Source organism: Gracilinanus agilis, chromosome 4 (genome assembly GCF_016433145.1).
Source record: "Gracilinanus agilis isolate LMUSP501 chromosome 4, AgileGrace, whole genome shotgun sequence".
Taxonomy (NCBI): Eukaryota; Metazoa; Chordata; class Mammalia; order Didelphimorphia; family Didelphidae; genus Gracilinanus; species Gracilinanus agilis.
Genome location: NC_058133.1, coordinates 471375885 through 471397712, shown reverse-complemented (window position 1 = coordinate 471397712; position 21828 = coordinate 471375885). Strand labels below are relative to the sequence as shown.

At 38.7% G+C, this 21828-nt stretch overlaps 1 protein-coding gene across 1 annotated transcript in view; it reads left to right on the top strand.

Moving 5' to 3' along the window:
- Positions 1-21828, top strand: part of TBX15 (T-box transcription factor 15) — a 147568-nt gene that overhangs the window by 84590 nt on the left and 41150 nt on the right. Inside the window, exons 3-5 of the mRNA XM_044672497.1 lie at positions 9198-9299; positions 12205-12376; positions 13709-13876. Of these exons, the coding sequence (XP_044528432.1) occupies positions 9198-9299; positions 12205-12376; positions 13709-13876 (442 nt within the window). The remainder of the gene's footprint in view (positions 1-9197; positions 9300-12204; positions 12377-13708; positions 13877-21828) is intronic.

Sequence of the window (21828 nt, the reverse complement as noted above, 5' to 3'; positions counted from 1 at the left end):
AACTTTATTTGCTTCAGTTTTCTTATCTATAAAATGATCTGGAGAAGGAAATGGAAAACCACTCCAGTATCTTTGCCAAGAAAATCCCAAATGAGATCATGAAGAGTCAGACAAAATTGAAAAATGGTTGAGCAATCTCATATTCATGACACAAATTGGGTGTCAAATACAGGGACTAGGGAAGTCTCTCATTACAACTTTGGTGACTAGATGATGTAGTCAATAGAGTTCAGAACTTCCAGACAAGAAAACTTAAGTTCAAATCCTGCCTCAGATACTTGCTACCTTTGTGACCTGAGGCAAGTCACTAAAGCTTTTTATGCCTCAGTTTCCTCATTGATAAAAAGGGATAATAACATCTACCTCACTGGATTGTTGTGAGAATCAAATGAGATGATGGATGTAAAGCATTTTGCAAACCTTAAAGTGTTATAGAAATACTAGCTATTAATAATTATATTTCAAAGTAGTTATAAAGACACTTTATAATCCCTGTGTGAATCTTAAAGCACTACATAAATGGGAGTTATCATTATCATCATGATCTTTACTATTTCTAGCTGATAGAGAAAACAGCTAAGATAGCCTAGGGCAGTGACAATGAACCTTCTGGAGACTGATTGCCCAAATTGCACCCCCATGCTGCGTGATTGCTGCCTCCTTCCCCCAGATAGGGTAGGGAGGAAGTGCTCCCATTGGGCTGCTGGGAAGAGGGGTGGATGATGTGAAAAAAATGTCCTCAGGCATGGTGGAGAGGGGAAAGGGAGCAACCTTCTCTGGTATGAATGCCATAGGTTTGCCAACATGGGCCCAGAGTCTGGTAAAATCTAGGTCAATGTGTTTTAAGTACTTATGTATGTATGGTACTGAAAATATTGCCTTTACTTGAAATTTCAAAGGACTAATTTCTCTCAAGATACATAACAATACCTTGAGAAGTTTAGTTTATGTTTACAATCTTAAGCCTCCCTATCCATTCCGAATGCCCCATGGAATTGCTATTTTTGAGAATTTGAGAGTGAGTGAGATTAAGGCTTATTATAATTCATATTTAGCTGATGTTTACAAAGTGTTGTTCTCACATCAATCCTGTTAGGTATCATTATTCAAATTTTACAGTTCAGAAAATTGTCTCAGAGAAATTGAGGGACTTGCTCAGAGGCATACAACTATTTAGTCGGAACTTTGTTTTAAATTTGTCAATATGACTCCAAACCAACAATCTTTCTACTACATCACACTGCTATTTAAAAGTCAAAGTGCAGTAGAATTAGAGTGGTAATCCAGGGGTCATGTGGATCATTGGATTAAGAAATAGAGAAGACTATTAATTTTTGGCCTGGGGTTGAGGAAGAGGGACTTGGTTAATAATGTAAATAAAGGTCTGGGTGTGGGAGAGTGCATGATGAAATCAGGAAATAATAAATAGTAGGATTTGGCTGGAGTGTTGAATTTGTGAAATAGACCATGACTTTTGCCCTAAATATTGATATTCCTATTGATATGTACATAGAACCTTAAATCTTGAGGAAAATTTCTCCTTTTCTAGGAATTGAACAGCTACATTAACTATTCATCTTTCATCTTTCTGTTCCTCATTTCTCCTTCCCCCCTTCATTTTATTTTTTTAGTCATGTTCTCATAACACCCAAATTTCAACATTCATTTTCCTTACAGATTGAATGCCTGTTGAGCTTTTTAATATCCACTTGACTTTTTCTCTAATTTAGTCAGAAATTATGTTGACTGGGAATCACTGAAGAACTTTTCTTTTGCTTTCACTGAAAGAAAACGAGATCAGCACCACGGACAGAGGCTGTTATGGGGACAGATGGGTTTGGAAGACAAAAGAATTGATCCAAATTTAGCCACAGAATTCAAACCAAACCCAAAGCTCTTGTTGTCAAGTGTGAAAGGTTCACTTTAAATGGTTTCACTTGTTATGTGCTATGGTAAAGGGCAGAAAAAAGAAAAAGCAGTTTTTGTTAAATTCTTATAAGGGTGGGTGCTTTGTATTGTGAAGTAGTCGAAAGAACACTAGACCAGAAGTAGGTGCCTGAGCTTAATCTTGGATCTGACTTTTATTACCACATACAGCAACCATGGATAAACTTCATCTCTGAAAGCCTCAGTTTCCTCATGTGTAAAATGGGGATAATACTTCTATTACCTACACTACAGGGTTGTAGTGAGGGAGGTACTTTTTTAACTTAAAAATGCTCTATAAATGTGAATTATTATTTCAATATTGATCCAAAAAGTTAGAATTAACAGTATTTTAGTTCTGACAGGAGGCTAAGAGATTATTTAATTCAATCTCCTCTTTTTACATATGATGAAACTGATTCTCAGAGAGGTTAAATAATTTTTCCCAGTGTCAGAAAATTAATGGCAAGAGTGAGATTTAGATCTCTTGTTCAGTGTTCATTCTATTACATTCTACTACACCATACTTTGAACTCAGTTTAAATGAACTACTTCTAGAGTTGACAATTACATTTTCTGGAAGAATACTGAGTTGGAAAGGAGAATTTTCTAGCTTAGGTATGATCTACAAAAGGATAAAGATCTGGAGTTGAAAGGGACCTTAATGGTTATTTGATTAACCCTTTCATATTTGAGACGAGGAAATTGAAGCTTAGAAAGTTAAACTGGATTTGAATCCAAAACTATCTTACCCCAAAACCAGGTAGTGAAGGGACAGAGCTGGATTTGAACCCCAAACATTCTTACTCCCAAACCATCATTGTATCCACTGCAACATATTGCACCCCTCCCCCACCCCCTGTGGAATTCTGACAAATTTACTTGTTCAGTATACCAGTTTCCTGACATGGACCATTTGTATATTCTGATTACAGTATGCCCCCTTTCCTCCTCTCAGTTATTGCTTTAGATCCCTTATTTCATCTTAGATCCTTTTCCAGCTTCACCTTTTCAGGGCTCTTTCCTCAAGATAATAGGAATAGTGGAAACAATTCTATATTGGGAACTACTCTGAATATGGTTACTACCTGGCTATGTAATTTTGTAGGAAATACTTCCTCTGAGCCTCTATTTCTTCATCTGTAAAATGGGAATACTATTTTTATCTACTTAAAATAATCGCACTTACACAGGAATGCTTTAAAAAAGTTAAAAGCATTCCACTAATGTAAGATTCTATTAGAAATAATATCCTTTATTTTTGAGATTTGAAATACAAATAAGTGATTATATAGTCTGTTGAACTACAAACTTTATAACTTTACAAAAGTAAAAAAAAAGTTCTAGTCTTGATCTCTATTGTTAGGAATGAATGAACTTTGGATGCTACTCATTGAAGTTACTGTTAATATTTCCACTAAGGCTATTTTCTTCTCATTTATAATCTCTTTCATTTGATCTGTCACTTAATATTCCTGTTACCTTGGGTAAGTCATTTTGCCTTTGTGGACCTCAGTTTCCTCACCTATAAAAGGATATGCTTTGGTTTGATGGTTTCTTCCAGTTTTAAATTCTATGACAATCATAGAGTTTTGGAATTAGGAGTAGTTTCAGTATATTATCTACCTTCTCCATTTTAGAGGTGAGGTTCTAGCTGAGGCTAGAATGATAGGAGTGACTTATTCTATATTATAAGGCTAGTAAGAGGAAGATGCAAAGCCAGAATTCAGGTCTTCTGTGGTTCAGTTTTGCTGTCTTTCCAATGTACTACAGTATATATTTTAAATCTGTTATTCTTGGTATAAGAAGACATTGAGTAGTAATTTTGATGCATCAACACCAAATTGTCTTTGGATAGGACATTTTAAGATAAATAAAAACAGAACAGATTCTCACCATGTGTATAGATATACAACTCTGTGTGTGTTTATGTCTATTTTTATACATAGTTCTAGAGAGCAGGAAAAAGAGAAGTATTTTGAATTATAGAACATTGGATAAAAGATATAGAGTTGGAAGGAACTTCAAGTCACTTATCCTAATCCTATTATTTTATAGATGAGAAAGGTAACTTGTCCAATATCACACAGACAGTAAGCAATTGAACTGGAAGGAATTGCTACTCAGTCATTTTTCAGTCCTGTCCAACTCTTTATCATTTGGGGGTTTTCTTGGCAAAGATTCTGGAGCACTTTGCCATTTCTTTTTCCAACTCATTTTACAGATGAGAAAACTGAGGCAAACAGGGTTAAGTGACTTGCCCAGGGTCACACAGCTAGGAAGTGTCTGAGGCTACATTTGAACTCAGGAAGAAGAGCCTTCCTACCTAGGCCTGATACTCTAATCACTGTGCCACATAGCTGCCTGTGTATTTTTTTTAATATAATTGGTTTCTTTTATAATCCTCTGTATTTTTTTTTAAACCCTTGTACTTCGGTGTATTGTCTCATAGGTAGAAGATTGGTAAGGGTGGGCAATGGGGGTCAAGTGACTTGCCCAGGGTCACACAGCTGGGAAGTGGCTGAGGCCGGGTTTGAACCTAGGACCTCCTGTCTCTAGGCCTGACTCTCACTCCACTGAGCTACCCAGCTGCCCACCTGTGTATTCTTTTAGACACTCATTAAAGTTATTTCAGTCAATCAGTCAACAAACAGTAATTAAATATTATGTTTCCAGGCACCGTGCTAAGGGCTGGGGATACAAAGACAAAAGTTAATCTCTACCCTCTAGGAACTATCATTTTCATGAGAGAGACAAAAGGCACACAAATAAATTATTACCGAATATATGAACTAATATAAGGTAGTAATTCTCATACTATCTTCCAGATACAATAACACACTAATGTATACTCAGAGTTGATTCTCTAGTAATGTCAATTGATTTCCTTCATAGGGTCTCCTCTGATGCCTTATATGACATGGAGGTAACTATGTATTTTTATTTAAAAAAAAAACAAACCTTTACCTTCTGTCTTAGAATCAATGCTGGGTATTGGCTCCAAGGCAGAAAAGAGGTAAGGGCTAGGCAATGGGGGTTAAGTGACTTGCCCAGGGTCACACAGCTGGGAAGTGTCTGAGGCCAGATTTGAACCTAGAACCTCCCATCTCTAGGTCTGGCTCTCAGTCCTTTGAGTCACCCAGTTGCCCCCACAACTCTGTATTCTTAAAGGTTTTCCCAACAAAGCTCAGTTCTGACTAGTTCTATAAACCTGGGAAGGTTTTAAACATCAGCCTAGAAAACCCGATGTCTGAGGACCATTAGAGCTAAGTGCTGGAAGCCTTGTCAGTAGAGGGTTCATTATGAAATGGTGGATTATTTTGGCCTCAATAACTTGAGAAGCCATTAACTAAAATGTGGAGGAGTTTCAACCTGCATTGTTAGAAGGAATAATAATAATAATGATAATGTCAAGGATCTTTTTTTCAAGTTAAAAAATTTCTTTTTACAATTTTCAGCTTAATAAGCAGACACACAAAACCAAAATCAGCACACTGGTATACAAAGTAAATGGAAAAAGAGGTAAATGAGCCACTACTGTCTCTCATGTTAGATAGTTGTTTTGTACTGACGTGTTTATTCTACTTGTGACCAGTGGCACCTAACCACAAAATGGCTGATGGTAGTCAGATGTTCGCTCCATATCCATGAATATGAACACAGGACATAGAGAGTTAAATTGAATGTTTTTATAAGTTAATTTTTTTTCAGACCTGTGATCTTTTCCATATAGGGAGCTCCCAGTGAGGAAACTTTCCTTACCAATGGTGGTTTGTAGGAAAGTTTGTATGGAAATTTATGGTCTTAGTGAGTTACCTCAAGCATGGAGAACTGAAGTGAATTTGTATAGGCTCTCACAATGAATATGGTTTAGAGGCAGAGGCAATCCAAACAGTACTTAGCATGTGCAACTATGTGATAACTCCCAATTCAAAATCCTATTATCATACACTGTCATGCCTTAATAATAATAAATTATAACTCTCTTTAAGCATATATAAAGCTTTATAATAAAGCTTAAAGAGAGTTATAATTTATATTAAATTATATGTATATAATTTATATAAAGCTTTAAGGTTTGTAAAACACTTTACAACAACACTGAGAGATAAATGCTATTATGATCACTATTTTACAGTTGAAGACACCGAGACAGAGGTTATTTGCCAAAGATCACACAGCTAGTAAATGGAATATAGCTGTTATTTATATAATTCTTACTATGTACTTGATTCTCCTTATGAGGTGGAAAATTGAAGTATTAGGCTCCCATTTTACAGATGTGGAAACTACGTGGGGAATAGTCACACAGTAAGTAACAGAGTAGAGATTTAAGCTCAGACCTCTGACTCCAGACCTGATGCCCTTTTTTATGAACATAAACACTCCCACAAAACTCATTCATCCCTTTCATGCCTAGCCCCTGAATAGATTCTGTACAATAAAAGTTCCGTGTTTTTCTTGCTTCTTGTGGTCCTCTGAAGAATGGTGTGCTTGATTCTGGGATCTCTGAAACTTAATCCTCCTCAGGGGCCGCTAGCCCTCCCTTACTTCTCCCCAGCTATGGGAGGAGTTGTAAAGTGTCACATCCTGACCCTGCTCAGTTTGGCAAGTTTAACAAGCCACTGTGGTTGAAACAAGGTAGTGCCTGAGGCTGCTTGAATTCACTCCCATTGATTCAGCTTTAGCTATGCTCCTCCCCTGACACCCACGTTGACAGACTCCAAAGGTCATCAGTAAGAAATTTTTTCTGACAGTTTTATGCTTCTTCTTAAAGTTGGTAGCACTTTAGTTAAGGGAAAGGGATGTTAGTGCCTTCTTTACTTCCTCTCCTTTCTCAAGGGACCATTTAGCAGGAGACTTTCTTCAGGTAGATTCAACATGTCTGCTGCACAGCTACCAAGTGCTACAACAAAAATAGCAGCAGCAACAATAATTCACATTTATATAGTGTGTTCTTGTTCGCAAAATCTTTTCCTCAAGGGTAAATGTTATCATCCCCATTTTTCAGTTGAAAAACTAAGATGTATAGGGATTAAATAATTTGCCTATGGTCACACAGGTAGTTAAAGGCACAGGTGGTATTTGAACTAAGTCTAGTCCTTTTTCCACTCTATTTTACCACACTAACTTTCAAGACATTCTAGAGCAATGATGGTGAACCTATGGCATGAGTGCCAATGATGGCAGGTAGAGTGCTTTCTTTGAACACTCGGCCTACCCTCTCCCTTAACACTCCCTTTCCCCTCCCCTCCCCAGTTTATTACTAGAAAGATCTGCTCCCCTCCCCTTCTCCACTGTGCCTGATGATATTTTTTCACATCACCCACCCTTCTGCCCAGCAGCCCAATGCAGCCCAGTGGAAGAGCACAGGGATTAAGGCAGGTGGCTCCCAGGTGGCAGAGCTAGAGGGGAGTGGAACATTTGGGTCACTTCTCTCCCCCTCTCTACACTTGCTGAGGAAATTCCTCACTTCACCTGCCCCTCCTCCCAGCAACCCAATGGGAGTGCTTCCTCCCTCCCCTGTGGGGAGTAAGGAGTAAGGAGTAAGTGGCACATGGTCTGGGGTGGGGGCAGGGCCCAGCATTCCATCTCTAAAAGGTTCACCATCACTGTTCTAGAGGATACAAAGCTAGACAAGACATCATTCTTGCATTCTAGGAGTTTGTAAAATTGTAAAATCTAGCGAGCAAGATAAGAGTAACTTACATAACAAGATTAACCAACACTGGCCTAAATAAAAAGTTGAGAATGGGATCCTAAATAGCAAATGGATGAAAGAACAAATAACAGAAACAAAAATGATAATGATAAAACAAAATATACAAATTTCTAGGATGCAACAAAAGCAGTTCTAGGGGAAAAATGTATCCCTAAAAACAGAAAAGAAGATGATTAATTAATTGAATATGCATTTTAGAAAAGATAACACAATATGGTGTGACCCATAAGAGGTAGATATAATAAGGGCTATAGAATTTTGGGGCAGCTCTATTTGAAAAGATAATAATGGGGGCTCAGTGGATTGAGAGCCAGGCCTAGAGATGGGAGATGCTAGGTCCAAATCTGGCCTCAGACACTTCCCAGATGTGTGACCCTGGGCAAGTCACTTGACCCTCATTGCCTACCCTTACCACTCTTATGTCTTGGAGCCAATATACAGTATTGATTCTAAGATGGAAGGTAAGGGTTTAAAAATATTTTTAAAAAAAGATAATAATGCTATTCTTTAATGAATTTTCAAAAGATGCTAGTGGGGGATAAGCAGAGTTTTTTCATATTTATTGAGTATGGTAATCCAAAGTAATAATAATAATTCAAACAGCATGAACCAAAGCCCAACCAGATTCTCTAGGTTTAGTGACAGAATAATGGCCCTCTTTTCCACCTAAAAATAGTGGGAGAAGGAGGTCACTCAAGTTTAGGAAGGACACTGACCACATCAATTGAACTTGCCTCAGGCACAAGAATCCCAAGCTATGGTTTTCTGTTAAAGGGAAGAAATATAAAATATTCCAAATTCTTATCAGTGGCTCAGGTTAGGGGAAAAAAAAGTTTAGTGATGATGTAACTCATTATTTTCCTTTAGCCTCTGCTAATTGGAGTTGTATTAGAATTACCAGGATAGTTTATTGGGAGTGAGTAGTCAGAAGACTCATGAAACAAGGCTGAAGGATTGGTATGTACATCCTAAGCTGGGCTTAAATGATTATGATGATAGGCAGATTGGAGACTATGTTATATGAAAACTGGTGGAAAAGCTTGAAATGTTTCACTCAGAGAAAAGAAGAATCAATGATGGGGAAAAAAGGATATTATCAAGGGTTTTAAGTGGTTGATGGGCTCTCGTGTGGATCACAGATTAGATTTGTTCTGCTTGACCCCAGATATCAGAACAAGGAGCAATGAATAGAAGCTGTAAGGGGATAGATTTTAACTGCATGTAATCAAGAGAAGGTTCTGATGCTGAGTTGTCAAAAATGAATTGAACTGCTTCAGGAAGTAGTTAATTCCCCATGTCTGAAATTCTTTGAATAAGGGATGGATGACCACTTGTTGAGATATCAGAGGTGATGAACTAGGAGTTTACAGAGATCGTGTGAGTTTCTAATTTCAAATTAGTTGTTTACCAGCACTCTCCAAATCTTAAGGGACCAAATAATTACAATTAATGCTATACCTATTAACAATATTGCTACTCTCATTACTTCAAGTTACTAGTTCATGCTTATTCCTCTGTATTTCTCTGAATTCTCTGTCGTTTTCCATAGGCGGATGTTTCCAGCCATGAGAGTGAAAATTACAGGTCTGGACCCTCACCAGCAGTATTACATAGCAATGGACATTGTACCCGTGGATAATAAGAGATACAGGTAATGAGAACTTTCACAATGTGGAATGGTGGGCATTTTTACAAATGGATTGTGTGCCCTTGAAAAAATTTAACAAAACATTCTTACAATTTACATTATAGAAACCATGCACTTTAGGCAGAACACTCAAAAAGTTTCTGTAAAAATATCATATGGAAACATGATCACATAAACATTAAGTCCTGGATGATACACACTCTTTTGGCAAGGAGGAACTGTATCCAGTACCAATGACTGGGGATTTGCTCCAGGGTGTTGCCATGGTGGGAACTGCTTTCTCCTTGCTAAGGTCTTCTATGCCTCACAAACTTCCATGTTTCTTATGTTGTTGCCTCCTACTTATGGTACCATCACTATTAGACCCTCATATTGCTCTTTCTAGGGCCTACTTTTCTTGACCATTGGCTCCATTGTATGCCTGAGCCTGAGGGCCCATATAATCCAAGATGCTTGAGATGAGTAGTAATGGAAGTACATGGTTTCCCCAAAAGTAGCCTTTGAGATTTTTATTTTCTTGTTTCCTGCTCCCTTGCAGAGGCCATAAGCACCAACTAAATTTGCCTCAGAAGCCAGAATTCCTAATAATGGCTCTGTATCAAGGGAAAGAAATATAACATATTCCAAATCCTTATGAATATGCAGAAAAAAAGGTGACCTTTTATCTTTCTTTATCCTTTGCTAACTGGAATTGTACCAGGATAGTTTAATAGGAGTGATTGGAGCTTAGTCAAAGGGCTTATGAGACAAGGCTAGATTTATCCTGAATTAGAGAAGGATAAAAGTTGGCCCAATAAATGCCACTAGCCAATAAATACCATTAACCAATAAATAGCATTAATCGATGCCAATAAATACCATTAACCAATACCAAATGAATGCCAAATGACTATATGGAAGGTTTGTTCCAAGTAGGAAAGAAATATGTTAATTTTTTATATCCCTAACTTAGAGGCAAGATGTTTTATTTGAAATAGGAGGACTTTGGGTGAAAATTAAAGAAATATAAAGGGAGCAGCTAGGTGGCTTGGTGGATTGAGAGTCAGGCCTAGAGATGGGAGGTCCTACTTTCAAATTTGGCCTCAGACACTTCCTAGCTGTGTGACCTTGGGCAAGTCATTTAACCCCCATTACCTAGCCCTTACTGCTCATCTGTCTTAGAACCAATATACAGTATTGATTCTAAGATGGAAGGTAAGTTTTTTTAAAAGAAATATAAAAAAAGTCAAGAATGTTTATTGACATGAGTTATGAAGGAGTTGCATCAGGAGGGCTGTGATCTTTGTTGGTAGTAGGGTACTTATGCTGATGGAATCACCAGTCTTAGAAGCACTAGAGTGTAAAACATGTTAGTAAATAGCTTTCTCTAGGAGTCATTAACAAAAACCATGAAGTCCTTTGCTTTGCCTGGTTGATATGCAGACCTTCCCGAGGGAGGACAGAGACTAGCTGGCCTCTTGTGGTCCTTCCCAACTCTATGCAATTGACCTTACTTCTACTCAGGCATGATTAGAGAACATGACTCAGATGTAAAACAGCCCAGTTCTAAGACAATCAGTTATCAAGCCAAGTATGCTTTCTTTGGCAAAGCTAGTTGGGAGGTGGGTAGAAATGGGCAGAACTGGGTTAGTATGGTCAAATCAGCAGGTTATGATCAGCATTAGGAGAAACTTGCCAACCTGGTTAAGGGCACAAGACAGCTGGGTACTCTAGAGACCTATGAAAGAGAAACAGGAAGAAGGGTGGTTTGGATCCATCTCCTTGATCAATCAGGATTACCAAGATAATTTAATGTGAATAGGGGTAGAGGGCTCAGTACCTTCATGGCCTTTTTGAAATTGGTTCTCCAAAGATCTAATCCAGGTTGCGAGCAGGGCAGCTCTTCTGTAGAAAGAGCCTGGAAGAGAAGTAGGAATAGAGACAGCTACTACTAATCTTTGTGTTGTAAGGAAGCCCCAGGACTTAGACTCTCTTCTATTCCAAGAATGGAAACTTCCCTAAAAGATTTGATTTGAGATGATGTAAAAAAAAGATAATGAAGCATAAAGGAAAACCTCATTTGGTGGAATTTCTTAGAATATACCTGGTGACAAGACATGGACCCTAAATAGAGCTTCTGAGCTATATTCCCTCCTTCTTTTCTAGGAATATCTCAAAAATCCAGACTCAGAGCAAGGAAATGGTTAATGAGTGGGGGGCTTGGTGGTTCTTTGCACATGGCTGAGTTTTATAAGAGAATAAGGGAGAAGATGTTTTTAATAAGCAACCAGATCCTGAACAAGTGGCCAAGGGATTATCTGGTTTGCATTTGAAAGGTGAAAGGTTGCACTAAAGTACTTTAGCCCATAGTTACACATATGGGCTCAGGATGTGTGTGTGTGCACGTGTGTGCATGCATGCCTGTCTCTGTGTGTGGATGTGTCTACATGCATGGCAAGGGGAGGGGGAGGGAAGGGAAGGGGAACATTAAGAATGTTTCCCTACTGAGGAGCAATAGCTTTGTTCAGTAACCACACCAAGTCCCTCTCCACTTCAAATATTCCTTTTAATTTTCTCTCTTTTTCATTTTCCCCAACATCTAAACTCTCTTTTTCGTTCTTTCTCTCTCCCTTCCTTCTTTCCTTTGCTCCTTCATTCCTTCATTCCTTCTTTTCTTCCTTCCCTTTCATTCTCCTTTATCCCTCTCTCTTTTTCTTTCCTATTTCTGTCTCTATTTTTCTTTCCTTCTCTCTGTCTCACTGTTCCTCCTTCCTTAACCCCTTTCTCACTCTCTTCTCTTTTTCTTTCTTCTCCCTTTTTTCTGGCTTCTTTTCCTCTTTCTTTCCACCCATTCCCATTCACTCTGTTCTACCCCAATTGGTTTCCACTTTCTGCCTCTGAATCTTTCCTCTCTTCATTTCTCTCTCAGATATGTGTATCACAGCTCCAAGTGGATGGTGGCCGGCAATGCTGACTCCCCCGTACCCCCAAGAGTTTATATCCATCCTGATTCTCTGGCCTCTGGAGACACATGGATGAGGCAGGTGGTCAGTTTTGATAAACTCAAACTGACCAACAACGAATTGGATGACCAAGGACATGTGAGTCAAGGAGACCTCTAATTTCTCATCTCCCCATCCCTTAGATGCTGCTTAGCTGTTCCTCTTGCAGGTTTGGGAAAAAAATGTGTTTCATTATGTCCTCTTATGCTAAACAGTCACCTCCTTGCTTTCAGATTTTCAACCCAGAATGAATATATCTTGCTTTCATGGTCCTAACAGTGGAATGAAATTTCTTTTCTCTCATGTGTTACAAATCAAGATAAATTAACTAGCATAGGTAACAACTGATTGGAGCTGAGGAATATTACAAAGAAATGTGATTCTTGGTCCCTGACTTCAGAGAGCTTACAGGCTAGGCTGGAAGACAAGACATAAATATATTTTTAAAATTCAGCTTCAGCATAAGTTAACTTTTGAAAACAATAGCAGCACCATCTTAAGGCAGTCAGTTTGATTGAATCACCACCCTTTTTGGAAGCTGTGTTAAAGTTGATAAAACTATCAGGGAGGGACAGACCTTGAGGTTTCTCTGCATAATTGGGGAAACCTAAACAATGTACAAGATGCTTTCACAGTCCAAAACATCATTGAACTCCTATTTTGTTCTGATGGAGAGATGCACTGGATCCTTCATTTAAAATGGTGGTCTTTGGGGGCAGCTGGGTAGCTCAGTGGATTGAGAGTCAGGCCTAGAAATGGGAGGTCCTAGGTTCAAAGCTGGCCTCAGACACTTCCCAGCTGTGTGACCCTGGGCAAGTCACTTGACCCCCATTGCCCACCCTTTCCACTCTTCCACCTGTGAGCCAGTACACAGAAGTTAAGGGTTTAAAAAAAAAGATAAAAAAATGGTGGTCTTTTCTATCAAGGAAATTAGAATTTATTGGTGGAGACAGAAAATAAAGGCATTAAAAGAACATGAGAACACTCAACAGTGACATATACTAGTGCATATTAATACAGTGTGAAATTTTGCACATGAGCATTAGGTAACTGGAACTTGGGGATGGTAATAAGTTCACAAGATAGAGGATATAAAGCATTCTTTTGGAGTGAAATCACAGGCAGTTAGGATCACAACAGTGTCATTAAACATTTGTGTCTCATTAAAGAGTGTATGCTGTAATTAATCTGAATTCTTTGAATGGAACAGCGATATCCTAGGGTCCTTTATTATATACTACTGATCTTCCACAACATTGCAGGCTCCAAACTTCCCTGCCTATTGTTCAGTCATCCCCAATCCTTTAGAAAGTGACTAGCCTCTTTCTAATGGTCAAGCTTTAGACAGTGACTTGAGGACATGATCTATATATAAATGGTAAGACCTGGAAAGCTATCTAGCCTGGACAATTCTTCTCCTTCCCTTTCCAGATTATACTGCACTCTATGCACAAGTATCAACCCCGAGTCCATGTGATCCGAAAAGACTTCAGTAGTGAACTCTCTCCTACTAAGCCTGTCCCTGTGGGGGACGGAGTGAAAACTTTCAACTTCCCAGAGACTGTCTTCACCACAGTCACAGCCTATCAGAACCAGCAGGTAAGTGGCCTTCCTTGGGACTCAGAGTGATTCTGTCCTGTTTAATTTAGGCATTTGGTAGGAAGTTATTTGTGTATGTCACTGAAAGAAAGAGGTCATACAAAAGAGAAAATACTAATTATGATGTATTATTATGCCTAATAGAATCGAATGCAATCTAAGTTTGAATCAGAGTCAAAAAACTTTTGAACATGACCTAAAACCAACTTTCTTGAGTTGACACATCTCTTAATGTGTGCATTCATGTTTCTTTTGCTGTTTTCTCATAACTGCTTAATTTTGAGTCCATTCTCATTCTGCCTTAACTTCTTCTCCTGAATTCACCATCATTCATCTTCTCCTGAATCCTTTCAGTCTTAGTGAATCATGACCAAGAATATCAGTTCCCTCAACATCCACAACCCTATTATGCCTTCCCATCTCTATGCATCTGAAATATGTGCCTTCCTTTCTTCTCCACTGGTTATTTTGGGGACAGTTTTCGTCTATGATTTATACTTCATGAAACAGTTCCATCCAAACAGAGGGCATGCAACATAGTTACGTAGTCGTGATGCCCTTTGATACAACTTGCCTAAGCACTTTACCCAATTCACTTTTTTCACCCCAGATCCTTGAAGTAGCTTTTGTTTTCTGAGTAGTTTTTCAAGTATAGGACAGGAGTTACATTGACTCAAAGTAACTCAAGAAGCAAATGATTTTTTCCAAAGTGTAACACATCCATTGACTTGAAGTAATTCAATAAGTAAGTTATCTGCTGGCAATTGAACTCACTATCATATACTTTGTAAACAAGTGTCTTGGCTCCCCTGAGTCTTTTTTTTTTTTGTGGAGACTTGATATTGCAGTGAGCTAAGGTTGTGGGGGATTCTTCTGACCTCTGGATAAGTTCAGTGAAGCTTCCTTTCCCACTTAGGCTTTGCTTAAGGCAAACACAGAATAAAAACTTTGGATTTAAAGAAAAGGTAAATTGAAGGCTATCATCCTATGATGATTTTATAAAATTATTTTTAAAATTATAATGAGGTTGGGGGCAGCTGGGTAGCTCAGTGGAGTGAGAGCCAGGCCTAGAGACAGGAGGTCCTAGGTTCAAATCCAGCCTCAGACACTTCCCAGCTGTGTGGCCCTGGGCAAGTCACTTGACCCCCATTGCCCACCCTTACCACTCTTCCACCTAGGAGCCAATACACAGAAGTTAAGGGTTTAAAAAAATAAAAATAAAAAAACAACTTGGCCCCCATTGCCCACCCTTACCACTCTTCACACCTAGGAACCAATGCACAGAAGTTAAGGGTTTAAAAAAATTATAATGAGGTTAACTAGAGGCAAGGATGTATTTGATATATATTTAACAACTGTCTCTTGGTGGGTAGTGAGGACAATGTGCAGTGGGATGCAGACCACCAAGAAAATAACAAATCACATGCTAATCTTGCTTTTGCTGAGTCAGGTTGTCTTTTAAGGGTCCTCTAAAAGACTTTTTATTGTTTTAAAAGGAAACTTCTAATGTAAAAGACAAATTTAAGAAAGCAAGTGAAGTGCTTTGTGACTCTAAATTGTGGATGATCTCCTTTGTTCTTCCATGTATTCGTTCCAGAAAATCAAAAAATTGAGGAGTTCCTGCCCAACTTCTATTTAGATATATTTTGTCTATTTTAAGAGGTAGTAAGTGTATTGTACTGGATAAATGCTTCTGAGTTAAGAAGAGCCAGTTTCAAGACCCACCTCTGATATATATTGGCAATGAGACCCCAGTCAACTTACATAACCCCTCAGAACCCTTGACAACTCTCTAAGACTATAAGTTGCAGAATAGTTCTAAATCCACTTTGGTAGAGGGCACATATCACAGGGATATTTCTCTATATCAGTGAAATCATTGATCCAGCCCATCACCTCTTCCTTCCTCCAAAAAAGCATAAAGCATTATACTAGATGCTTCTGATACAGAGACAAAATGAAATAAAGCCCCTGTCCTCAAGGAGCTTATATTTGCATGTTCCTGATTCAGGTAAACTTTCTGTAACTTGACTCAGATTTCCTCAAGGAACTGGCTACTTAGAGTTTACCTCTAATGAATCTTATTTTTCATTTTAATTATCTATTAAAAACACACCCCTTAGGTGTGATCACTCTATTGCAAATATTAATAATATAGAAATAAGTCTTGATCATGCAAAATCCAATGAAATTGCTCATTGGCTATGGGAGGTGGGAGGGAGAAGGGGAGGGAAAGAACATGAATCATGTAACCATGGAAAAATATTCTAAATTCATTAAATAAACAAATAAATAAAAATAAAAAACACCTCTTACCTACCATCTTAGAATCAATACTGCATCTTATTTCTAAGGCAGAAGAGCAATAAGGGCTAGAGACAATGGAGATTAAGTGACTGACCTAGGGTCACACAGCTATGAAGTGTCAGAGGCCAGTTTTGAACCTCCCATCTCTGAGCCTGGCTCTTAATGTGCTGAGCCACCCAGCTGCTCTACTAATGAATCTTTTCATAAATAATAACTAAAAACAACCACATTTCAAGTCACCTTATTTGTAAATTTACATTTGGGGTCTGCTTAAAGCAGATATATATGGGGCAAATAGAGGATACAGTAGATAAAGGGTACAGGCCTAGCGTCAAGATCTGAGTTCAAATTTGACTTCAGATACATACTAGCTGGACAATTCATTTAAACCTGTTTGCCTCAGTTTCCTCTTCTGTAAAATAAGCTGCAGAAGGCAATGGCAAATTATTCCAGTATCTTTGCCAAGAAAACTCTAATGGGGTTATGAAGAGTCAGATATGACTGAAATGAATGAATGACAGCAATAAAGAAGCTTGTAGAAGACTCAGTATCTCTCTTGGTCAGCACTCCATTTTTCTACTGGCATTCTGATGTCCAAAAGAGAAGGTAGTTGAATAGAAATTCCTTAACTTAACTTAAGGAGACCAAGAATTTTCCCTTTTCATGGGACATATACTTGGGAAACAAAGAAGACTGTGTATATAAAATGATTTGGAACATAAAGCACATCTCCTTTCTTAATTTGGCCATTTTAGATATAGCTTAATAGAATGTCCTTGAATTCCTTCTTAAAATTTTTTCATTTCAAATTATTTAAAAAATTTCATTTAAATTCAATTTTTACAAAATTTCTAAAGCAAGAAAAGGCTCTTGTTATCCACAACAACTCCCTGGCTTATCCCCTGAAAGCCTTTTAAAGAAATGACTTTGTGTGTAGGGTACCATTTTAGCTATTAGCAAGGCTCATAGTCCTATAAGTTAAGTTGTTTTTATTCATTTCAAACTAGCTATTCTGTGCAAATTTTTTCTGAAATTCAGTATGGGAAAAATGGTTTTAAATGACGACTTTCCTTCTTTTAAAATGATACTTGGAGTGGGCAGCTGGGTAGCTCAGTGGATTGAGAGCCAGGCCTAGAGATCGGAGGGTCCTAGGTTCAAATCTGGCCTCAGACACTTCCCAGCTGTGTGACCCTGGGCAAGTCACTTGACCCCCATTGCCCACCCTTACCACTCTTCAACCTTGAAGCCAATACACAGAAGTTAAGGGTTTAAAAAAATAAAATGATACTGGGGTTAAGGGTGTGTGAAAGGAGAGTAAGGAGAAATATCTAATGTTCTATTTAGGAGAGGGAAATCGAGGCAGCAAGGCAGAAAAGAGACTGTAATGTCTTTTTCTCAAACCTTTCTCTTCAATTTCTGTAAATCATTGCAGAGGGTTGAAAATGATTGAATGTCATAAGACAGAAGCAATCAACAGCAAAGAAATACTGACTGTCTGAGTCAGTTATTTTCTCTTATTCTCCAAGTCGCAACCTTATAGAGTTTTCACTAGGCCACACCTCAGAATTTAGGGCTTGGCGGTCTATCACTACCTTCTATCATTTGACTAGAAGAGAGGGAAGGAAGTGTTTTTATTTCAGTGGAATGTTTTTCAATTCTGTCTCCTCATCCCCCACCCCTCCACTTCTAAACTTACCTCCCCTCCCCTTATTTGGCTTCCCTGACCTAAGCAGTCAGAGAGCCTTTAGTATTGCTGTTATTTGCTCACAGAGGGCCAATTTGGCAGAGACGAGGCAGGCAGAAAGGAAGTCTTAGGCCTTGCCCAGAATTTCATTGTGGAGAGAAAAATTGTAGAGGAGGGGGTAGAGGTGACTTCATACTCTGCTCTTGTTCCTCGGAGGAGGATGGAGCCAATATCTCCACCCTGAATAACTGAATAAGGTGGAAGTTTCCATTGCAAAGACTTTATTTCTGATGATTAGGGATGGAAGGGATTTTGATAGCTAGCGTTTATATGGTGCTTTATGGTTTGAAAAGTCTATTAAAAATATGATGCCATTTTATCCTCACAAGAACCCTGTTAGATAGATAGATGCTACTATTAATCCAATTTTAAGAGATGGAAAAACATAGGCAAATGGAGAGTGAGTGTCTTGTCAAGGGTCACACAGCTAAGCCTGAGGCTGAATTTGAGGTCAGGTCTTTCTGATCCTGGGACCAGTGCTCCATCCACTGTGCCACCTGGCTGCCTCTAAAGATAATTGGCAAAGAGAAGGTGACTTACTTCAGGTCACCCAGATACTTAATAACAGAGCTGGGACTAGAACCTAGTTGTCCTAGACACCAAGTACACACACACACACACACACACACACACACACACACACACACACACACACACACAGATAAACCTTGACTTCTCTAGTAAACAGGAAACTTGATTTCAAAAGACATAGCTCTTTAAAAAAAGACGTAGCTTTATTCTCTCCAGACAACATTCTTATTGGTTTTTTCCAACCCTTACCTTCCATCTTAGAATAAATACTGTGTTTTGGTTCCAAAGCAGAAGAGTGGTATGGGTTAGGCAATGGTTGTTAAGTGACTTGCCCAGGGTCACACAGCCGGAAAATGTCTGACATCAGATTTATGCCCATGACTTCTCATCTCTGGTCCTGACTCTCAATCCACTGAACCACCCAGCTGCCCCCACACTCCTATTTTCCAGTGAGATTTTAGCTTTACATGCTGGATAAGAAGTTTTAAACCTCAGCCTGAGGTGGTGTTATATCAATCCCAAAAGACTTTTGAGGTGCTTCTTTGCATTCTAAGCCATTCAGACTATTTTATTCCAACTTTTCAAACAGATCAATGCGAAATTACTTTCCTCCTGAGTGAAGCCATTCTTATCCCTAAGAAGAAACTTTCAAAACCTTCGCAGGCCATAAGAATAAAGAGAAACAAAAGCAAGTGACTTTTGATTAAGAAAGGATCCTCTGAGATGGTGCTGTGAAACTCAAATTCTGATATTTTTGATTTCCATTTCCTACTTAGATGTGGCCGATAATATTATCATCATTCAGTGTGATTTAGTTCCTGTTCCTAAAAAGCCCTACTAAGCTTCCAATTCAGTTAAAGGTTTAAAATGAGTAGAAGCCAAACAAGCCTCATAGGTAACTTGGCTTACACCAGACACAGTACGCTCACACAATGGAAATTCAAGAGGATGCTTCCATAGCCCTCCCCACCCAAACCTTCCCATCTCCATTTTCCAAGCTTGAAGGAAACTTCTGGGAGAGCACTCTGAGATATCAGGAAGTCCATCATGGATTCAGATTCTGGTAGGAAGGACACACCAGACCACATAGTCTCAACAATTATGGCAGAGTTCAATGGAACTCAAAGACTTCATTAGTTCCATTTCCCAAAGGCTAGTGATGGCCCTGGCAGGCAAGGAACCATTGATTTTTGCATCCCTTCAAATACTGATCACAGATAATGAGGCTAATTTTGGTATACATCGACAGTCTTCATTGCTGATGGGCCAGGTGTCTTTGGGGAAAGAATTCCTATTTTTATGAATAAAAATTTAAGGGACAGCTAGATGGCTCAATGGATCAAGAGCCAGACCTAGAGACAGGAGATCCTGGGTTAAATCTGTTTTCCAAATACTTCCTAGCTGTGTGACCCTGGGCAAATCATTTAACCCCAGTTCCCTAGCCCTTATTGCTCTTCTTTCTTGGAACCAATACTTATTATCAATTCTAAAATGGAAGGTAATGTTTTTTTAAACTCACTTAATTTTTAAAATGAGATAATTTAAGTAAATCATATTGTGAATCTTGAAATGATATTTTAGGTTAGCTATTAAAAAACAAAACTTGGCTATTATTATTATTATTATTGCTATTCTATTTCTAGTCCTATTATTATTGTTGTTAGGCACATTAGGGTTTGTAAAGTGATATATATATGCATGTATACATATATGTATATAAGCAATCTTCTTTCATACATATATATGCAATCTTCTTTCATTGTCCCACCACACCCGATAAAGATGCTATTATAATCCTCATTTTACAAATGAGAGATTGATGTACTGAGGTTACGTGACTTGACCAAGGTCTCAAAGCTCATAAATATCTGAAATAGGATTTAAATCCAAGTCATCCTGACTCCCAGTCCATTATGCCAGGAGTTGTCCAGGGGAAGTTGCAGCTGTTCTATAAATAAAGTACAACTTGCAAACTGAGTAGTAGTGAGGGGAATCAGTCAGCTGTTCACCGAGTCCTTTGATTTCTCAGATGAAGGCCTTGGGACAAGGGTGAGAATCTAGTTATTATATCATTGATGGTTTCTTTCCTTTCAGCCTTGCATGCAAACACTCTTAGGGCGGTGAGCAAGCCGCCAGAGAGCAGGTAACTCTTAGCTGGCTCCCCAGAAGCCGTGATATACAATGTCCCGCGAGGCACAGAGAACTTCAGCAGTATGGCAGTCCAATCATATATCAGAAGGCCCTCTCATAAATGGGTCTGACGGCATAAGCCAACTTGAAAGGGAGAACGAACGATTATAACTTCAACTTGAAAAGAAAATATGGCGTGTAGTTTATTACTGAGGATTATGGAGGAGGAAAGAGCTGATTTTAAGTTAAGAACAGAAAAGCAATGACATTCTTTAAATTCACTGCAGTATTCATGTGGCAGACAGTGGGATTTGGAAAGCCAAACTTTTAGGCTCCTGATCTGCTCCATAAAACAGAGACAGAATTGTTTTCACTACATTATTAGCACCGTGTTATTAGCATGTGATATTGGAGCAAGGAGTGTTGCATAAAAAAAAAAAAACATTACCTTAAAGCTAGCATGGTTCTTTCATGTCAGAGTCTGGTTGTCAGATCTCATGTTGCCTTTTAAAGACTTTTAAAGACGACGTCTTTGGGAAATTCCACTCTGAGGAAGTCAGTCAGAAGAGGAGATGAGGAGAGCTTTGGGGATTTGCAACACAGGAAATGACACGAGCTGTCCTAGTGATAAGTCCTACAATTTGCAGAAATTAGAAAAAAAAAAAACTCTTAAGTGATGCTATTCCCTCATTTCTAGAATTACAGTAAATTTAGTGTACCTCCCCTTCTTTCCCCTGACTCTCCACCCTAACCCTCAGCTCCTGAAGGGTTTGACTATAATGAGTCATTAACATCTGGTCCAGACACATAAGTATCAGAATGCCTCTCATGGCCATAGTTGAAAAGGGAAACACTGGAACTCATCTGGGATTTATTGGTCAAGCTTTGCCAGTCTAGGAACTTGAGAAATGTATGAGCCTGTGACTGAAGCTAGGATAACATAGAGGAGACTTCTGCTCCACATGGGCTAGTCGACTCCCCATTCCTGAGTGAGCACTTCTTTAGTCTAGTTGGGTCCAGTTTGCCTTAGTTTATAAAGACACCCTTGAGAGGTGGTGGTGGAGGAGGTGGCAAGTAAATAACTTGCTTAGTCACACAGCTTCTAAGTGGCAGAGGTGGGATTTGAAAGTGACCTCTCTGATTCTAATGACAATATTTGTTCCACCAGAGCAGATGCTCATCCCCATAGGTGATGGGGGGGTGGGCAGGGGAGACTCCTGTTGCAGGATTCTGTCAGGTT